General features: G+C 43.1%; 2 protein-coding genes across 2 annotated transcripts; one reads left to right on the top strand and one right to left on the bottom strand.

Annotated features, from left to right (window-relative positions):
* Positions 1-835: 835 nt before the first annotated feature.
* Positions 836-3,304, bottom strand: desi1a (desumoylating isopeptidase 1a). The gene is made up of 6 exons (XM_053443612.1): positions 3,103-3,304; positions 2,856-2,877; positions 2,039-2,108; positions 1,727-1,836; positions 1,497-1,619; positions 836-1,248 (listed from the first exon to the last, which is right to left on the bottom strand). Exons 1-6 carry the CDS (start codon positions 3,191-3,193, stop codon positions 1,158-1,160), a joined length of 507 nt encoding a protein of 168 aa, XP_053299587.1. The 5' UTR covers positions 3,194-3,304; the 3' UTR covers positions 836-1,157.
* A 723-nt stretch (positions 3,305-4,027) lies between these two features.
* On the top strand, positions 4,028-16,106 carry flii (FLII actin remodeling protein). Its single transcript, XM_053443611.1, has 31 exons — positions 4,028-4,187; positions 5,680-5,790; positions 6,449-6,520; positions 6,709-6,789; positions 6,956-7,203; positions 7,338-7,441; positions 7,650-7,825; positions 8,018-8,175; positions 8,442-8,526; positions 8,689-8,836; positions 8,934-9,064; positions 9,323-9,433; positions 9,519-9,623; positions 9,755-9,934; positions 10,080-10,162; positions 10,372-10,446; positions 10,757-10,840; positions 10,968-11,139; positions 11,315-11,422; positions 11,516-11,707; positions 11,899-12,003; positions 12,135-12,224; positions 12,318-12,457; positions 12,859-13,117; positions 13,198-13,352; positions 13,447-13,507; positions 13,636-13,764; positions 13,929-14,035; positions 14,163-14,268; positions 14,353-14,418; positions 14,563-16,106. Exons 1-31 carry the CDS (start codon positions 4,125-4,127, stop codon positions 14,695-14,697), a joined length of 3,840 nt encoding a protein of 1,279 aa, XP_053299586.1. The 5' UTR covers positions 4,028-4,124; the 3' UTR covers positions 14,698-16,106.
* The last annotated feature ends 110 nt before the right edge of the window (positions 16,107-16,216 follow it).

The following is a 16,216-nucleotide window of genomic DNA, read 5'->3' as shown; positions in this document are numbered from 1 at the left end:
TTATGTGACGTTACTGCGCTGTAGTTTACTTTTAGTCGATTTTAAACAAAATAACTGAGAAAACTCATTTTCATTTTCCAAAACTGAACAAAAAGCCCTCACCTCCATCACCAGGGTTTACTTTTGTACGCACAGACATAGGTGAATCTATGGTGACCTGATCCCAGTCCTGCTATAGAGATAAACACGTTATCTAATCTCTTATATAAGCTTAAAACCTCTCAGCTCACGAGGCACCGGTCACACACTGTTTGTCATTTCACAAACTCTGTGACAAGTGGAATGACAATGGAAGGTTCAGTAAGTAGGCGACCGGAAAGAGGCTGAACTCAGGAGAAACAGAGACAAATATTAAAAAGGTACAAAATGATCTCTGACGAGAAATGCAGGCGACCAAACAACAAAAAAAGTAAAACAAAAAACATAAAAAGTGCAAAATTAAAATCTGATCATGACATTTAAAGATTAAAACTCTATTTTCTATCTATATATTAACCCGCATTCCATTGATTTGAATATATTAAACATACCTATGCTAAAGTGTACAATCAGATTCATTCCATTGTAGTCAGCAGGAGATGATTCTCGCTGGAGGAACCATGCGTGAAACCTGATAAGTGTGGAACTGAAATCCTTATAGAACAACTTCATTAAATAAACAATCTCTTATGATAAATAACATGTTGCTATACCAACAAAAACACTGTTTATTATATATTATACTATATATGAATGCACCAATGTGCTAAGAGGTATATTAATGTGTTAAATCTATAATGAAATACACTTTGTTGCCATTTACTTCTAAAAACTCTAAAAATGAGTTGCCTGAGGAGGCAACTCATCAAATCTTCCGTGTTTTACCAAATCTCGATATAATAGACTTTGCTGGTCTTGTGAAATTAAAACTTTATAATTGATCATTAACACATCACATTTCAACTGACCAAGGCACCATCAAATTTCATCAAGTGGGCAGGGAGTCAAATTCACCGACCCACTGGATTTTAAAGAAGAAATATTATAATTTTAAGAATTGAGGTTTTGTATATCAGTTATAGCTTCCAATACTGCAAAGAAAGACAGGACAGAAAGAACTTGAGACGTATTAGTGACTGACTACAATGGAAGTGACCTCGGACACTGCGACTCTCAGGTTAGACGTTTCTGCCTCCGTTGATGACGTTGCCCCCTGGTGGTGCGATGTGGATCGAGTCCAGGATGGGCCGCAGTATTTGGCCGAATGGTCTGAAGAAGGAAAGAAGGAAAGAGTCGATGAGATTCTTCAATCATATTCCTACAGGCGATGTGTTGCTGCCACACCAGAAACAAAATGACGCAAGGCAACATTTTGAAACAGATGACGGGTTGTTACTGAGCATGTGAGCCTCTGTCTTTCTCGGATCTTATCAGCGAACGGACATGATCATGTGGTGTCCCATGGTCGGGGAGGGGGGGGGGGGGGGGTCAGCTGAGGGACTGAGGTCTACACTCACGTGGAGAGGACTTCGGACGGAAGGTCGGTGATGTAGGAGGGGATGGTCCTGCCCGTCAGGAACTGAGCCACCTCGTTGGTGAAGGTGTTGCAGTTGTGCTCAAACAGACGATACCTGTCTCCTCTAAACCAGGAGCGAATGGAAGACATTTAATAAATCAGACCAGAGCTAGTGAGGACAGATCATATAATCCCATGAGGTGGGGAGGAGATGAAGAACGGTTATTTCACCTGTATGTGCTCTCTCCCAGGGAGGAGAGGTATTCCATGAAGATCTCCTCGGACACTTCGGTCTCCCCCAGCTCCACCACTGTGTCTGGAGGTCCCAGCATGGTCCCACCCTGACAAACACATAACACACAAACACATATTGACACAATATGTGACAGCTGTTGAAAAGAGTAACCTGATCATTGTTATTTGATCGATCTGAGCCTTATATACTTCTCTTACACTAACACTTAGTGAGTATACACAGGTTTCAAAGACGGCTCCTGTCCCTTTGCCAGTAGAGACGTTTCACCAGGAGTCAGCCCGACTTACCGGTGGACAGCTGGAGATCCCCTCCCCGCCGAAGAAGAACTCATCACCATACGTCACTATAGCCGTGTGCCTGGAAGAAACACATTACTCAACGTGGCAGCGGCATTTATATATACATAAATAATACATTGGGACTTTGTTCATGATTAAAAGGCTCATTGTGTAAGATTTAGGTGAAAGGGATTCCATTAGCAGAAATTTAAAATAGAATAATCCTAGTGATGTTTTAACGAGTGTGTTACATCTATATTGTATGCATTATTTTCTTTACCATATAATGACCCTTTATAATTATATACTTTTATAATTATATACTTCTACATCAGGAGCGGGTCCTTTTTATGGAGGCCACCATGTTGTTTTTTTAAAGTAGCCCAGACTGGACAACTAAACATGTTTTGGGTTTTGACCACAACTGAAAGTTACAACAGGTTCTCTTCCATGTTTGGAAGGGGAGGGTGAGGTGAGGGGTCATCAGCTGCAGCATACAACTTCACCACTAGATGGCACTAAATCCTACACACTGAACCCTTTAATTTATGTCCGATGAGATGTTTGTGACAAAAGATTGTAATTTATATCTTGTTGTATCTCCTATGACTAACTTGTCTTGTGAATTTGGGGTTTTCAAAACTTCACACAACTTCTTTCAGCAAAATCAAAACAACAAACAAACTGGGACAGAATCACTGACACCAACAAGCAGCTGGTTTCCCCCCAGGGGAGGATGTTAAATCTTAAATGGTCCAGTTCTGACCAGAGCTACACAGTAAATGACAGTGTTTCCATGAGTGAAGGACAGAGGAGAGGTTCATACCATATCCCATCCAGTTGTTTTCCTGTGTGAGAGAAGAGGGAACAGCAGTGAGAAGAAGCAGATGATCCTCTACACAAGATACATGTCAACAGAAATCAGCCATGTTTGACATTCTACACTAAGGTGTTTGAAACAGCTGTGTGGTCCTGATAGGTTCCCAGAGGAGCCTCACTGCAGCCGGTGTCTGTCACCATCACTTGTTTGTGCCTGAGGCCACACTGCACCGGGCTTCTCTCTGAGGACTCACCCAGCATGATGGGGCTGAGGCTGCGGGCCATCCCCCTCGACAGGTCGTAGATGTACAGCTGTACATTGTACCGCGTAGTGTTCTTATCCATCACGTACACGGATCTGTATTTTAATGGGTTTTCCTGTTAGCTGCCTCGGCTAGCTCCGTCCGAACAGCTGACTGGGCGGGGCTGGAAACGATGATGTCATGACGTATTATTCTTTGGTTTTCCGGTAGACCAGACACAGTTTGGTGCACTGCTGCCCCCTATTGTTATGGAGTCTTAAACCATGACTCAAACCAAATAATTATTTACTATAATATGATAAGATATGATATGATATAATAATCCTGTATTAGTCCCACAATGGGTAAGTTTGCAATATTACAGCAGCAAGAGTTGAAATAGGCAGTAATAAATAAGTAACATGCAATATTTAAGTGAAAGGGATATAGAAAATATAGTAAAATATAAATTGAATTAAAATGATACATACAGTGTAGAAACAGAATTAATAATTAAGAATAAGTAATAATGTAATAAATATAGTATATTATTATCAAAATAAAATGAAATAGGATATAATAGGATAAAATAAAATGAAATATGATACATGTAGTATATACAAATACAAACAAATAAGGCACATTCTTCTTTTTTTTAATCAAATAATTCAGTCCCAGGTTGAATAAAACAGAAAAAACACATTCAAATACAAAATTTAAACACACAGACATAATCAAGCAAAATATTAAATAAACAAAGACCCCGGGTCATCTCATGTTTTAAAAATGTAATTGATTCCGAAAAGCTTTTTTTAACTAAAACTAGTTTTGAAATGTCAAAGTAAACAAAGCTTCTCACACACGTGGTTCCACACTCGCTGGTTTCCCTTTCCGGAGCAATAGGTGGCGCTGAAGCCAACTCGAGTCTTCGTCACCCCACCCCACGAAGAAGACGCCCTTGCCTGCCTGTAGCTTACCGTGGGCTCGGCACCAAAATAGACCGTCGCGGGCTGAGCAGCTGACTTCCAGCGGTAATGGCTGCCACCGGAGTTCTTCCCTTTATCAGGGGGGTGGACCTCAGTGGAAACGACTTCAAAGTAAGGATTCGAACCAACAGTCTCTCCCGGTAGAGAGGCGAACTTTAGCTTAGCTACGCGGCTAAAGCTAAAGTTACAGGGCTGTCGGCGTAGGTCGCTAAAACGTTAGCTTCGCGGCTGTAGCATTGGGCGTTAGCCAGTTGTCAGACGTTCCACATGGACTAGGTGGAGTCCTGATAGTTCCTGTGTGTACGTCTGTTTATACACTGAGTAGTTGAAGTTAAAAAAAAATATATTTGTTAGCTGTTGAATTAGCATTTGTAGTTTGGCGTAACTTCCAATTTGTCTCCAAACGTCACATTCGCTAGCTGCTTAGCTTCGGCTAACTGGGGCTCTATCAGTGTTTACTTTAGATTACACTGCTGCCAGAAACAGCGCTGGGTTGTGTTGTTGCTGGTTTGTGTTGTTGCTGGTTGGTTGAGTGGCTGCAGACACACATGTGAAATCTGACCCAGTGTCAGCTCAGTGGGGAGGAGCAGCGGTGACAGCTGAGAACATCTGACGTGAACTGACAACTATCCGTCTGTCAATTAAACTCTGACTTCATCACAGGTGTGGGAATAAAGTGAAATCACTGGTTGGTCGAGTCCGGCTTGTTGCTCAGTGAATGGCTGAGTCAGGGATGACATCATTTCCTCTTCCTCATATCAACACGACCAGAACAGACATTTTCTCATGTGTCACATCCTGACAGGCACAGACAACAAACCATGAACGCATGTGGCTGATTTGGAAATGACCGATGTCCACATTTGTACTGTTGTTACACCCATGGCCTCTTAATAACTGACTCCCACAGGCCTGATGTCAGATTCTATTCTTGTGTGTAGACTGAGGCTGGGCAACAGAACAATAACTATCATAATTATGTCAATAGTAATATAACAAAGGCTCAATCTTTACAAGATTCTGCATATGCATTAGTTTATCTTCTTCTCCTTTTGCTATAAATGTAAATGCAAATTCGTCTATATTTGATTTGGGGAATGTAGGTGTTTGAGGATATATGTATTTTTGTACATGATATACAATACAGAGCACAGGTAAACAACATATTTATAGATATATAGGAAGCTGGTTAAGTATAAGATAATTATAAATTAATGATTTATGGAGAATGGGTGAGATTATTAAGTTTGTAGGTAAAAAGTTTGTACTTCTTCTTACTCCTTTTTCAAATATGAAGATTAAATCATTAAGTAAAATCATTCACTGTTTGTAAACAATACTTTTTAAAATAAAAATCTATGAAGAATTAATTAATGCATTGTTTAAACCCAATGAGAAGGTAAAGCACACAACTCAGATTCGCTAAATGTTGTGCGTGAGTTTGTCGTTCTCCAAATATAATTAAACATCACAACCTTCGCTGATATTTCAGTTCCAAATGATTCAGGGAAATTTAATGTCACTGATGTAAAGCGTTGGTAAATGCAGTGGAAGCTTTATCGTTTTCAAGTCACTTATGTCTCCTAACTGTCTGTCTTTCCAGGGCGGATACTTTCCAGAGCACGTCAAGTGTATGAGCAGCCTGCGATGGCTGAAGCTGAACAGGACAGGACTGTGTTACCTCCCAGAGGAGCTGGCCTCTCTGCAGAAGCTGGTGAGACATTCTTGTGTTTTTGTATCGGTAATAATGAGTTAAACTTTAACCATTTTCCAGATATGAGCCCTTTGTTGTTTTCAGTGTGTTCAGTCTCTGGGTCTAAACAATGTTTAACTTTATACTGTAAGTGTGGGTAACAGAAGAGATTACAGGAGCAGGTTGATGCGTTTCGCCTGTAAAACCTCACCTGACCAGGAGCGGACACAGCCCAGCTTTAATCCTCAGTATATCTGATAGGATTATCTAATCTAGCTCTCCAAAGCAGTGCTCAGCAGGCCACTGATAAAAGATCATCTACGCTAGTGTGCTTGATCTCTTACAGAGATAAACAAGATTAGTGGGTTGTCGCTGCTTACGGTTGTTGTTCTTGGGCTGTATTTCGATAAACTGCTGCTTAAACTTGATTCAATCGTTGTGGTTTTTTGTGGGAATAAAAAAAGAAATTTACAATACAACAACAACCAATGCCAAAATGTCAAATTACATTTTAAACAGGAAAGAGGAAGAGGGAGATCATATGCTTTTTTAAATCCTGTTTGTAGTTCAGTCATTCTGTGTAGAGATAACTGAGCATTAATGCAAGTGGCACTTAATGTGATATTTTTATTTAGTTTTAGATTATTTAATGTCATGTGTGCAAATTTTTTTTCTTCAGGAACATCTTTCAGTGAGTCACAACAGCCTGACCACCTTACATGGAGAACTGTCCAGTTTACCAAATCTACGGGTAACTGAAACACGCACAACAAAATGCACATAAAGTACATGTAGAATAATTTTGTTATATCATAGTCAATGAGTTCAATGTAATGCTTTGACAAGTTCACATTGTTTTTCTGGGTAACCTCCTATTTGTACCATATATGTATAATTCAGCTATAATACGCCACTTAATGTGTTTCATTATGTGTGCAGGCGGTGGTAGCCAGAGCCAACAACCTGAAAAACTCTGGAGTCCCAGATGACATCTTTCAGCTCGATGATCTCTCTGTGCTGGTATAATAATCTCAACATCTTTCTTTTCTGCATATCACTTTTTACTTATTATTTCCACTTTAACTTCCCATATCTCATCCTCTCCCTGCTTATTATTGGTTATGAAACATCCTTGTCCCAAACGTAATCCTGAACCCAAGCTTTAACTGTCTCTCTTCTCCTTTAGGACCTGAGTTTCAATCAGCTGACGGAGATCCCCAGGGACTTGGAGAACAGCAGGAACATGCTGGTGCTGAATCTGAGCCACAACGGTATCGACTCCATCCCCAACCAGCTGTTCATCAACCTGACAGACCTGCTGTACCTGGACCTGAGCGACAACAAGCTGGACAGTCTGCCGCCCCAGATGAGACGCCTGGTGCATCTGCAGACTCTCGTACTAAACAACAACCCACTGATGCACGCCCAGCTGCGGTAAAAACACACTGCTGTTATTCTTTGCCATCTAAATCAGGTCCCATGTTAAGTTTTAAAGTTTTAAATGCATTTCTTTTGTTTGTTTCTTCTGCTGCTCTTTTCTTTGTGTGTCTGTGTGTGGGTCCGAGCAGCCAGCTGCCGGCCATGGTGGCGTTACAGACTCTCCACCTGAGGAACACGCAGAGGACCCAGAGCAACATGCCCACCAGCCTGGAGGGACTGACACAATTAGCAGGTAATACACACACACCACACACACATACACAATCACTGACATACTCACAGAAACACTTTCATTCCTACATTCTTTCTTTATTTGCACTTACATTTTTTTAAGAATTGGATCACTATACATTTCCTCATACCCTTGGAGGGGAATTCATCCAATGTTTTTTAATATTCCAACAAAGTGCACTTCCTCGTCTCCCTCATATCTTTGCCAGATGTCGATCTGTCATGTAACGACCTGAGTCGGGTGCCGGAGTGCCTGTATACACTGGGCAGCCTGAAGAGACTCAACCTGAGCAGTAATCAGATCTCTGAACTCTCCCTGTGCATTGACCAGTGGACTCAGCTGGAAACGCTTAATCTGAGCCGCAACCAGCTCAGCTCACTGCCGGTAAGAACGATAACCATTAAACCACCGTTTCTGTCCAAGTGTTCAGGGAGTTATGTGTTTGGGGTTGTTGCATTGTATTGTTTATTTTCATAATATATTTAATCATGGGTTATTACTAAGTAATCCGCTGGTTATTTTTTTTAACTCCTCTGTAAGATGTCTAACATTTAAAGTTTGTGTGTCTCCGTCTAGTCCGCCATCTGTAAACTGTCCAAACTGAAGAAGCTGTATGTGAACTCCAACAAACTGGACTTTGACGGGGTTCCACCCGGTGTGGGCAAACTCTCCAGCCTCGTTGAGTTCATGGCTGCAAACAACAACCTGGAGCTCATCCCAGAGGGTCTCTGCAGGTGAGATTCTGGCAGAGATGCCAGACTTATACTTTCTAAATTGTCAAATGATAAAAGACAATGTTATTTTGTAGAAAAGAGACCAAAGTGAAATCAAGTGTTTATCCCATTAGAAAATAAGATTGACGCAGGAACAGAATTGTCTCTAGTTCAGGATTTCTTAATCACTACTTTAAAAAAAAATAACGGATCATTATAAGGAAAGTGGGTTTGATACAGTCCATTGTGTTGGAAAAGGTAAATTCTCTTTACATGCTGTTTTGTAGATGTGGCAAGTTGAAGAAGCTGGTGCTGAATAAAAATCGCCTGGTGACACTGCCTGAGGCCATCCACTTCTTGACTGACCTGGAGGTAAAATACTTACCAACTTCATGCAGTAGTTTTCCAATGAAATAGATAATAATAATACAAAGTAAAAGTTGTGCTCTGTAACAATGTTTTTTTGAGTATATTTCATGAAATATCAGTTAAATCTATAAGGTCTTTAAACCTGTTGTCATTTCCTTTCTGTAGGTTCTAGACGTGCGTGAAAATCCCAACCTGGTGATGCCTCCTAAACCAGTGGACCGAGCAGCAGAGTGGTACAACATTGACTTCTCCCTACAGAACCAGCTGCGACTGGCCGGGGCCTCGCCTGCTGTTGTGGCAGCTGCTGGAGGAGGTGTGTGTCTGTGTGTGGAGCTTGACTTTTGGACCATATCAATGCGTTTGTGTATTTTCTCGAGGCTCAATCTGTATCTGTGTGTACATGCGTCCAGGAGCCAGCCCCAGAGATCACCTGGCGAGGAAGATGAGGCTCAGGAGGAGGAAGGACAGTTCTCAGGACGATCAGGCGAAGCAGGTGCTGAAGGGCATGAGTGACATCGCACACGACAAGAAGAACTTAGAGGTAAGGAAAACATATATATAAAGAACAGTGTGACAAAGTATTTACACCCTGTCTGTGGATCCAAGGCTGTTATTATTAAGAACAGTTCTCTGCCACTACTATGAATACTTTTGGTTTAATTACTGTTCTGGCAGTTTGATTGGTTCATTAATGTGTCCTATTACCTCAGGAGCAGTTGACAAATAGGTTAAGGAAGAAGAAGTAACTCAAGAGGTTTGATTTACAATGAATTTACCAAGAAATCTGCTCATTTTGCAGGAGAACGGCGACGAGATGAAATATGGAGATTTAAAGCTCCGACGATGGGACAAGAGTCTGGAGAAGCCTCAGCTCGACTACTCTGAGTTCTTTGTTGAGGACGTGGGGCAGGTATTGTGTGTTTTTTGACAACGTGTCTGCTTATAAATGCTTTTTGCAGATTGAACACTCTAACTCACGCTCCCCTTCCCTTCAGATTCCTGGTCTAGGAGTGTGGCAGATAGAGAACTTTGTTCCCATCCTGGTGGATGAAACGTTCCATGGAAAGTTCTATGAGGCGGACTGCTACATCATCCTCAAGGTAACATGTCATATTTACTGTAGATATTTGTGGCTGGAAATGAATCCAGCTGGAACATCTTTAAGTTTTCTTGCAGCATATTTCCTAAGAAGACCCCTCCTCTATCTCACATGCTTCTCTTTGTGATGTAGACCTTCCTGGATGATAATGGAGCTCTGAACTGGGAGATCTACTACTGGATCGGTCAGGAAGCCACGCTGGACAAGAAGGCTGGCTCTGCCATCCACGCTGTCAACCTCAGAAACTTCCTGGGAGCAGAGTGCAGGACGATCAGGGAAGAGATGGGAGATGAGAGCGAGGAGTTCAGTGCAGTATGTATAAACACCATGTACAACCTTAGCTTTGCATAAGGGCAACTCACTGTGTGAAATACAAAAACACATTTAATCCATTGGCTGTGAGACAAAGCGTTGCAGCTTTTTGAAACACCTTTAAATGACTGTTTGTCTGATGCAGGTGTTTAACAACGAGATCTCCTACATCGAGGGAGGAACATCCAGTGGATTCTACACTGTGGAGGACTCTCACTACTCTGTCAGGTAGACTGGAAGCAACGTTTTCTACAAAGCTGATCTTACTGAATCCAACTATGTTTTGAAACGCTGTTCACGAATCAGAGACATTTCTTCTCTGAAATAATTTGGTTGTTTCCTGCATATCTGTGTGTAATTAATTCATCAGCCTTTGGTGTGACTGTGTCTTTTTGACCTAACAATATTTCATAATATATAACTTGTGTGTTTCTCAGGTTGTACAGAGTTTACGGAAAGAAAAACATCAGACTGGAATCTGTGCCTGTGAAGAACGTTTCCCTCGACCCTCGGTAAGTGTCACACACTCTTCCTGCTTTACATATGATTTTCATTTGAATCACACCTGCATGTTCACCTCACCTCACCCTCTAAACACACACACACACAGAGACACAGACACACACTTTCTCCTTTCCTAATACCTTTGTTATCCGTCTTATGTCTGCTTGATTTAATCAGTACATTTGCAGTTGACCTGCAGTTGATTTGTTGCTCTTTTTGTCTGACGGCTATTTCATATGTACACTGTCTACATTTGTTATGGATGATTATGTCCATAACATTGTGTTTCTTTAACATTATTCTCTCTTTTTCTGGCAGCTTCGTCTTCCTGTTGGAAACAGGGTTGGACATCTTTGTCTGGAGAGGAGCTAACGCCACTCTCAGCGGCACCACGAAGGCCAGGTGAGACACAAATCCAGTGCCGACACAAACTTCTCTGCCACTTGGTCGACATATCTCACGTCAGTTTCCACGTTTGGGACTCAAATGCACAACCGATCAGTGCAGTGATCTTATTGTCCTCTTCCAGGTTATTTGCGGAAAAGATCAATAAGAATGAGCGCAAGGGGAAGGCGGAGATCACCACCCTCATGCAGAACCAGGAGCCTCCAGCTTTCTGGGAGGTTCTGGGAGGACAACCGGAGGAGATCAAGAAACACGTTCCAGATGACTTCTCTCCCGTCAAACCTAAACTATACAAGGTACATCTTTATAAGAACCATGCTGTGTGGGTGTGATGCACGTTGGTCAGGGTTGTGTTGGAGGTTCACTGTTGAGCTTTCTGCTTGATCACCGGCTTAAAGTCACGTGTTATCAAAATGCACGATGTGTGTAAACATCACAACTCACGGATGTTTTGTTGTGTTCGACCTGTAGGTGGGTTTGGGGCTGGGCTACCTGGAGCTGCCTCAGGTGAACTACAAGCTGTCAGTGGAGCACAAAGACCACAAGATCAAACTGGACACTCTGCCGGAGATGAGACTGGTACGTGCAGCCGCTGCATGATCGCTGAAAGGCAAGAAAACCTTCCTCCCTTTTTCACACCTTCCTCTCCCCCCCCCCCATTCCTCTCTTCAGGTGCAGTCTCTGCTGGACACAAAGGGCGTGTACATCCTGGACTGCTGGTCTGACGTGTTCATCTGGATCGGGAGGAAGTCTCCACGTCTCGTCCGTGCAGCCGCCTTGAAACTGGGTCAGGAGATCTGCTCCATGCTGCACCGGCCCAAACACGCCTGTGTCACCCGCAACCTGGAGGGCAACGAGTGTCAGGTAACAAGTGCTTTGTCCTCTTTTAGCTGCTATCCTGGTCTTTCTTGTGATGTTATACCAACACATTTTTATACTTAACATTCCTAAGTCTAATATTTGTCTTTAAATCTTTAAGATGCATAATGAAATGCTAAATCCTACTTCCTGTCTGTTTCTTTTTGTCACTTCTCGTCTTCGTCCTCTTTGACCAGGTGTTCAAGTCCAAGTTTAAGAACTGGGACGATGTGTTGAAGGTGGACTACACCAGAGCAGCTGAGACCGTACAACAGAAGGACCAGGACAACCTGCAGGGCAAGGTCAGTGTGTGTTTTACCCACAATGTTGATTTGTGACATGATAGGATTATCCGGTGTTAAAGAGTTGCACTGAAATGTGTCCCATGTGTAGTTGCTGATGTCTATTTGTGTGTTTGTGTTTTCTCCTCCAGGTGAAGAAGGACGCAGAGAAGAAAGATCAGATGAAAGCTGACCTCACCGCTCTCTTCCTCCCCAGGCAGCCGGCCATGCCCCTCACTGAGGTAACCACAACACACACACACACACACACACAGTTAATATCCTCCTTCACAATCCCTGTTTGGAAACACACCTTGTTTGTGTTCCGTCTCCAGGCCGAGCCGCTGATGGAGGAGTGGAACGAGGACCTGGATGGGATGGAAGGATTCGTGCTGGAGGGAAAGAAGTTTGCTCGGCTGCCAGAAGAAGAGTTTGGTCATTTCTTCACACAGGACTGCTACGTCTTCCTCTGCAGGTGTGTGTGTGTGTGTGTGTGTGTGTGTGTGTGTGTGTGTGTGTGTGTGTGTGTGTGTGTGTGTGTGTGTGTGTGTGTGTGTGTGTGTGTGTGTGTGTGTGTGTGTGTGTGTGTGTGTGTGTGTGTGTGTGTGTGTGTGTGTGTGTGTGTGTGTGTGTGTGTGTGTGTGTGTGTGTAAGAGAGAAATGTGAGCGCTGATGATTGAGATGTTAATTAGAGGTTACCATTTGAAACAGCTTTATGCTGCTAACTCTGTATGGAAGTGATCATTGGTACATTGTGTTCTTGCCGATGCCCCACCGAGCATCTCTGTGTCATTTCATCTCCAGTGTTCATGTTCTGTGGAAAGTTACAAACCACTGACTGTTAAATTGAGCTCTAATGTCCCTGTGCTTTCTCAGATACTGGGTCCCTGTGGAGTATGAGGATGATGAGAAAGACCAGAAGGACGGCGAAGGTGCTGTTAGTGGTGTCAGTGGTGGAAGAAGAGGAGGAGGAGGAGGAGGAGGAGGAGATGATGATGAGGACAAACAGGCGGAGGAGGACTTCCAGTGTGTGGTTTACTTCTGGCAGGGCCGACAGGCGTCCAACATGGGCTGGCTCACCTTCACCTTCTCCCTGCAGAAGAAGTTCGAGAGTCTTTTCCCAGGAAAACTGAAGGTGTGGAGAAAGATCTGTGCTTTTATCATCTTCTTCACCTTCATCGCAGTTTAGTGACCTCAGCCTGTTTTGCTTTGTAGGTGGTGCGAATGACGCAGCAGCAGGAGAACCTGAAGTTCCTGTCCCACTTCAAGAGGAAGTTCATCATCCACAAAGGGAAGAGGAAACAGAAGACCGACTCGGCTCAGCCCTCCCTCTACCACATACGCACCAATGGCAGCGCGCTTTGCACCAGGTTGATATGATGCTGGTTATCGTTTTCATCCACGAGTCAAAACATCACTGTCATGTCCTTCTTATTAAAATGAATTATCCTCTCCCCCTTTCAGGACCATCCAGATTGTTACTGACTCATGCAATCTCAACTCCGAGTTCTGCTTCATACTCAAGGTTTGTTAAAGTTCATCCCACCAGAGGTTTCTGTCTCCTTCTCCTCCTCCTCCTCCTCCTCCTCCTCCTCCTCCTCCTCCTCCTCTTCCTCCTCCAAGCAAACATGAAACATGAGGTATTTTGTGCAGGTTCCATTTGAGAGCACAGACAACCAGGGCATCGTTTACACGTGGGTGGGCCGAGCTGCCGACCCCGACGAGGCCAAACTGGCGGAGGACATCATGAACAGCATGTTCGACGACACGTACAGTAAACAGGTACGTTTGTGTTTGTGTTTGTGTTTGTGTGTGTCTGAGGAGCAGTGTAACATTTTGCTGAGAGGGGCTACATGTGAGAATACAACCTGAACTATTAGAAAAATGCAGGTGTCTGTGTTTAAAAGTCTATTTAGTCACAACTGATCAACACGGTTGTCTTCTAGGTGATTAACGAGGGGGAGGAGCCGGAGAACTTCTTCTGGGTGGGGATTGGTTCTCAGAAACAATACGACGAAGATGCAGATTATATGAAATACGCTCGGCTCTTCAGGTGAGTGACCGTTACCTGTTTTCAACTCTTTCATCATCATTAATGAACATGTGATACATGTTATATCATCCCTCCTTCAACTCTTCCCTTTGTCTTCCATCCTCCCCCCCCCACCTCCCTGCCTCAGGTGTTCCAATGAGAAGGGTTATTTCTCTGTGTCGGAGAAATGCTCAGACTTCTGCCAGGACGACCTGGCTGACGATGACATCATGTTGCTGGATAACGGCCATGAGGTAACGATAAGTGATGCAGTGGTTTGTGTCTCTCTATCTAATGACAACAGATTTCATCACTTCTTTGTCCTTGTTGTGTCTCAGGTGTACATGTGGGTCGGTACTCAGACCAGCCAGGTGGAGATCAAACTCAGCCTCAAGGCGTGTCAGGTGAGTGAGAGCCTGCACGTCGTCTTCTCACTTTTAGTTTGTGTTACTTCTCCACCCACATCTTCCTGATCATCTCCTCCTCCTCGTCCTCCTCGTCCTCCTCCTCCTCCTCCTCCTCCTCCTCCTCCTCCTCCTCTTCTCCAGGTTTACATCCAGCACATGCGCTCGAAGGACACCGAGCAGCCGAGGAAGCTGCGACTGGTGCGAAAGGGAAACGAGCCTCACTGCTTCATACGCTGCTTCCACGCCTGGGGAGCGTTCAAAACCCCCCCCGCTTAGTCACACACGCTCAGAAACTGCTCTCACCTTCTTACTGATTGATTCGCTGCCATGTATTTTCTATCAGGATGATGATGATGATGATGATGGACTTTTGGCCAACATGTTACTGTCAGACAAAGATGTATTTCAGTGGGCTGTTGTTTTAGGCTGCGTTTTCTCTGTTTCTTATCTTTGGGACAAATATCAGTTTTTCTACGAGCTTTTCTTGGCAGCACGTCTAAATGCTGTTGTTGATCGAAAAAGAGGAAATATGTTCCAAGATAAAACAGATCCAAGGTGTATAAAGGCTTTATAAAAACCCAAAGGGAAGTGAATCCCCCGACATATCGATCTGTGCTGCTGCTTTCACGTGTTGTGCTCTGCGTGGTCGATAGTTTCCAGAGGAGGAGGTTAAAGGTCGCTCCTCTGGGCTTCGTGCCGTCGTGTGCGTCTAATCTGAAGCAGATAAAAGTTAATTTTACACTTTTGTTTTTTCCCCACATCTTTGAGGAACTCAACAGAAAACAGCACTATATTGTTTTTCGGAGGAATGTTATATATATATATATTTTTTTCTCTCGTCGTGTGGAATATACACTGAAACGGGATCTGCTCTGTTCCCACATCCTGTTCTCTCACCTTTCACTTGACCACTGATCTGAAGCTTCGTTCTACGAGCTCAGTGTCTCTGATTTAACGATGCTTCAGAAACATCGACATAAAAAACTGTTAAGTTAATTTACCCAAAGAAATCTCGAGGTCAGTGTCCAAGTTAAAGTTTGAGAGACGGATGTTTAATGGATAAATGTGCAATCTGAAATATCTGGGAAACTTGTCAAAATGTTTAATTTCTTTTCTCGAGCTGAAGAGTTTGCTTCCAAAACTTGTGGTGAAATCATTTTTAAAGAGTAAATGCACGATGTTTAAAATTTACGCTTCAATCAGACTTTGATGTTAATGTTTTGATTTATTTTTTCTGCTGGTTTTGGAGCTTAACTCAATTTTTATCGCACACTTTAATGGGAGATCTCATGCACCATATCAGTTCATATCTTAACAAGTGTCGTGACTTCTGCTTCCGCTGCTCTCAGATCAGTAGGTGATTATTTCGGTTCACTGATGTTCAGTAGCCCCGGCGTCACATTGGGCTGCAAAAACTGCTGCGATGCTGCTTTGTGATCACGTGACCTGTGTAGTGAGCAGGCATTGGTCCCAAGCAAGACATGAATTCTCTCTGTAAACCCACATGGCTGCAACTTTCTTCTTTTGTCTGTTTATACTATATTTTGTGGGATGAACTGTTTGCCTGCGAGTATGTGGAGTCCTACACGTGTGTGTGTGTGTATATGAATATGTGCACATGCTCCTGACGCCACCTTCAGATGCTTTATTTATGTATTTTATATAAAATAAATTCTCACGCTGCACATCTGGTGTCTGGTGATCATTCTGTTTGTACAAGAAGGAAACAGAGCTTCAAACTACAGTGAGTAGTTTGCAATTTATATTCAATGAAGCTTTACTAAATTCTGTTTCT

The sequence above is a fragment of the Pleuronectes platessa genome, chromosome 16 (genome assembly GCF_947347685.1).
Source record: "Pleuronectes platessa chromosome 16, fPlePla1.1, whole genome shotgun sequence".
Classification (NCBI taxonomy): domain Eukaryota; kingdom Metazoa; phylum Chordata; class Actinopteri; order Pleuronectiformes; family Pleuronectidae; genus Pleuronectes; species Pleuronectes platessa.
This window is presented reverse-complemented; position numbering and strand designations above follow the sequence as displayed.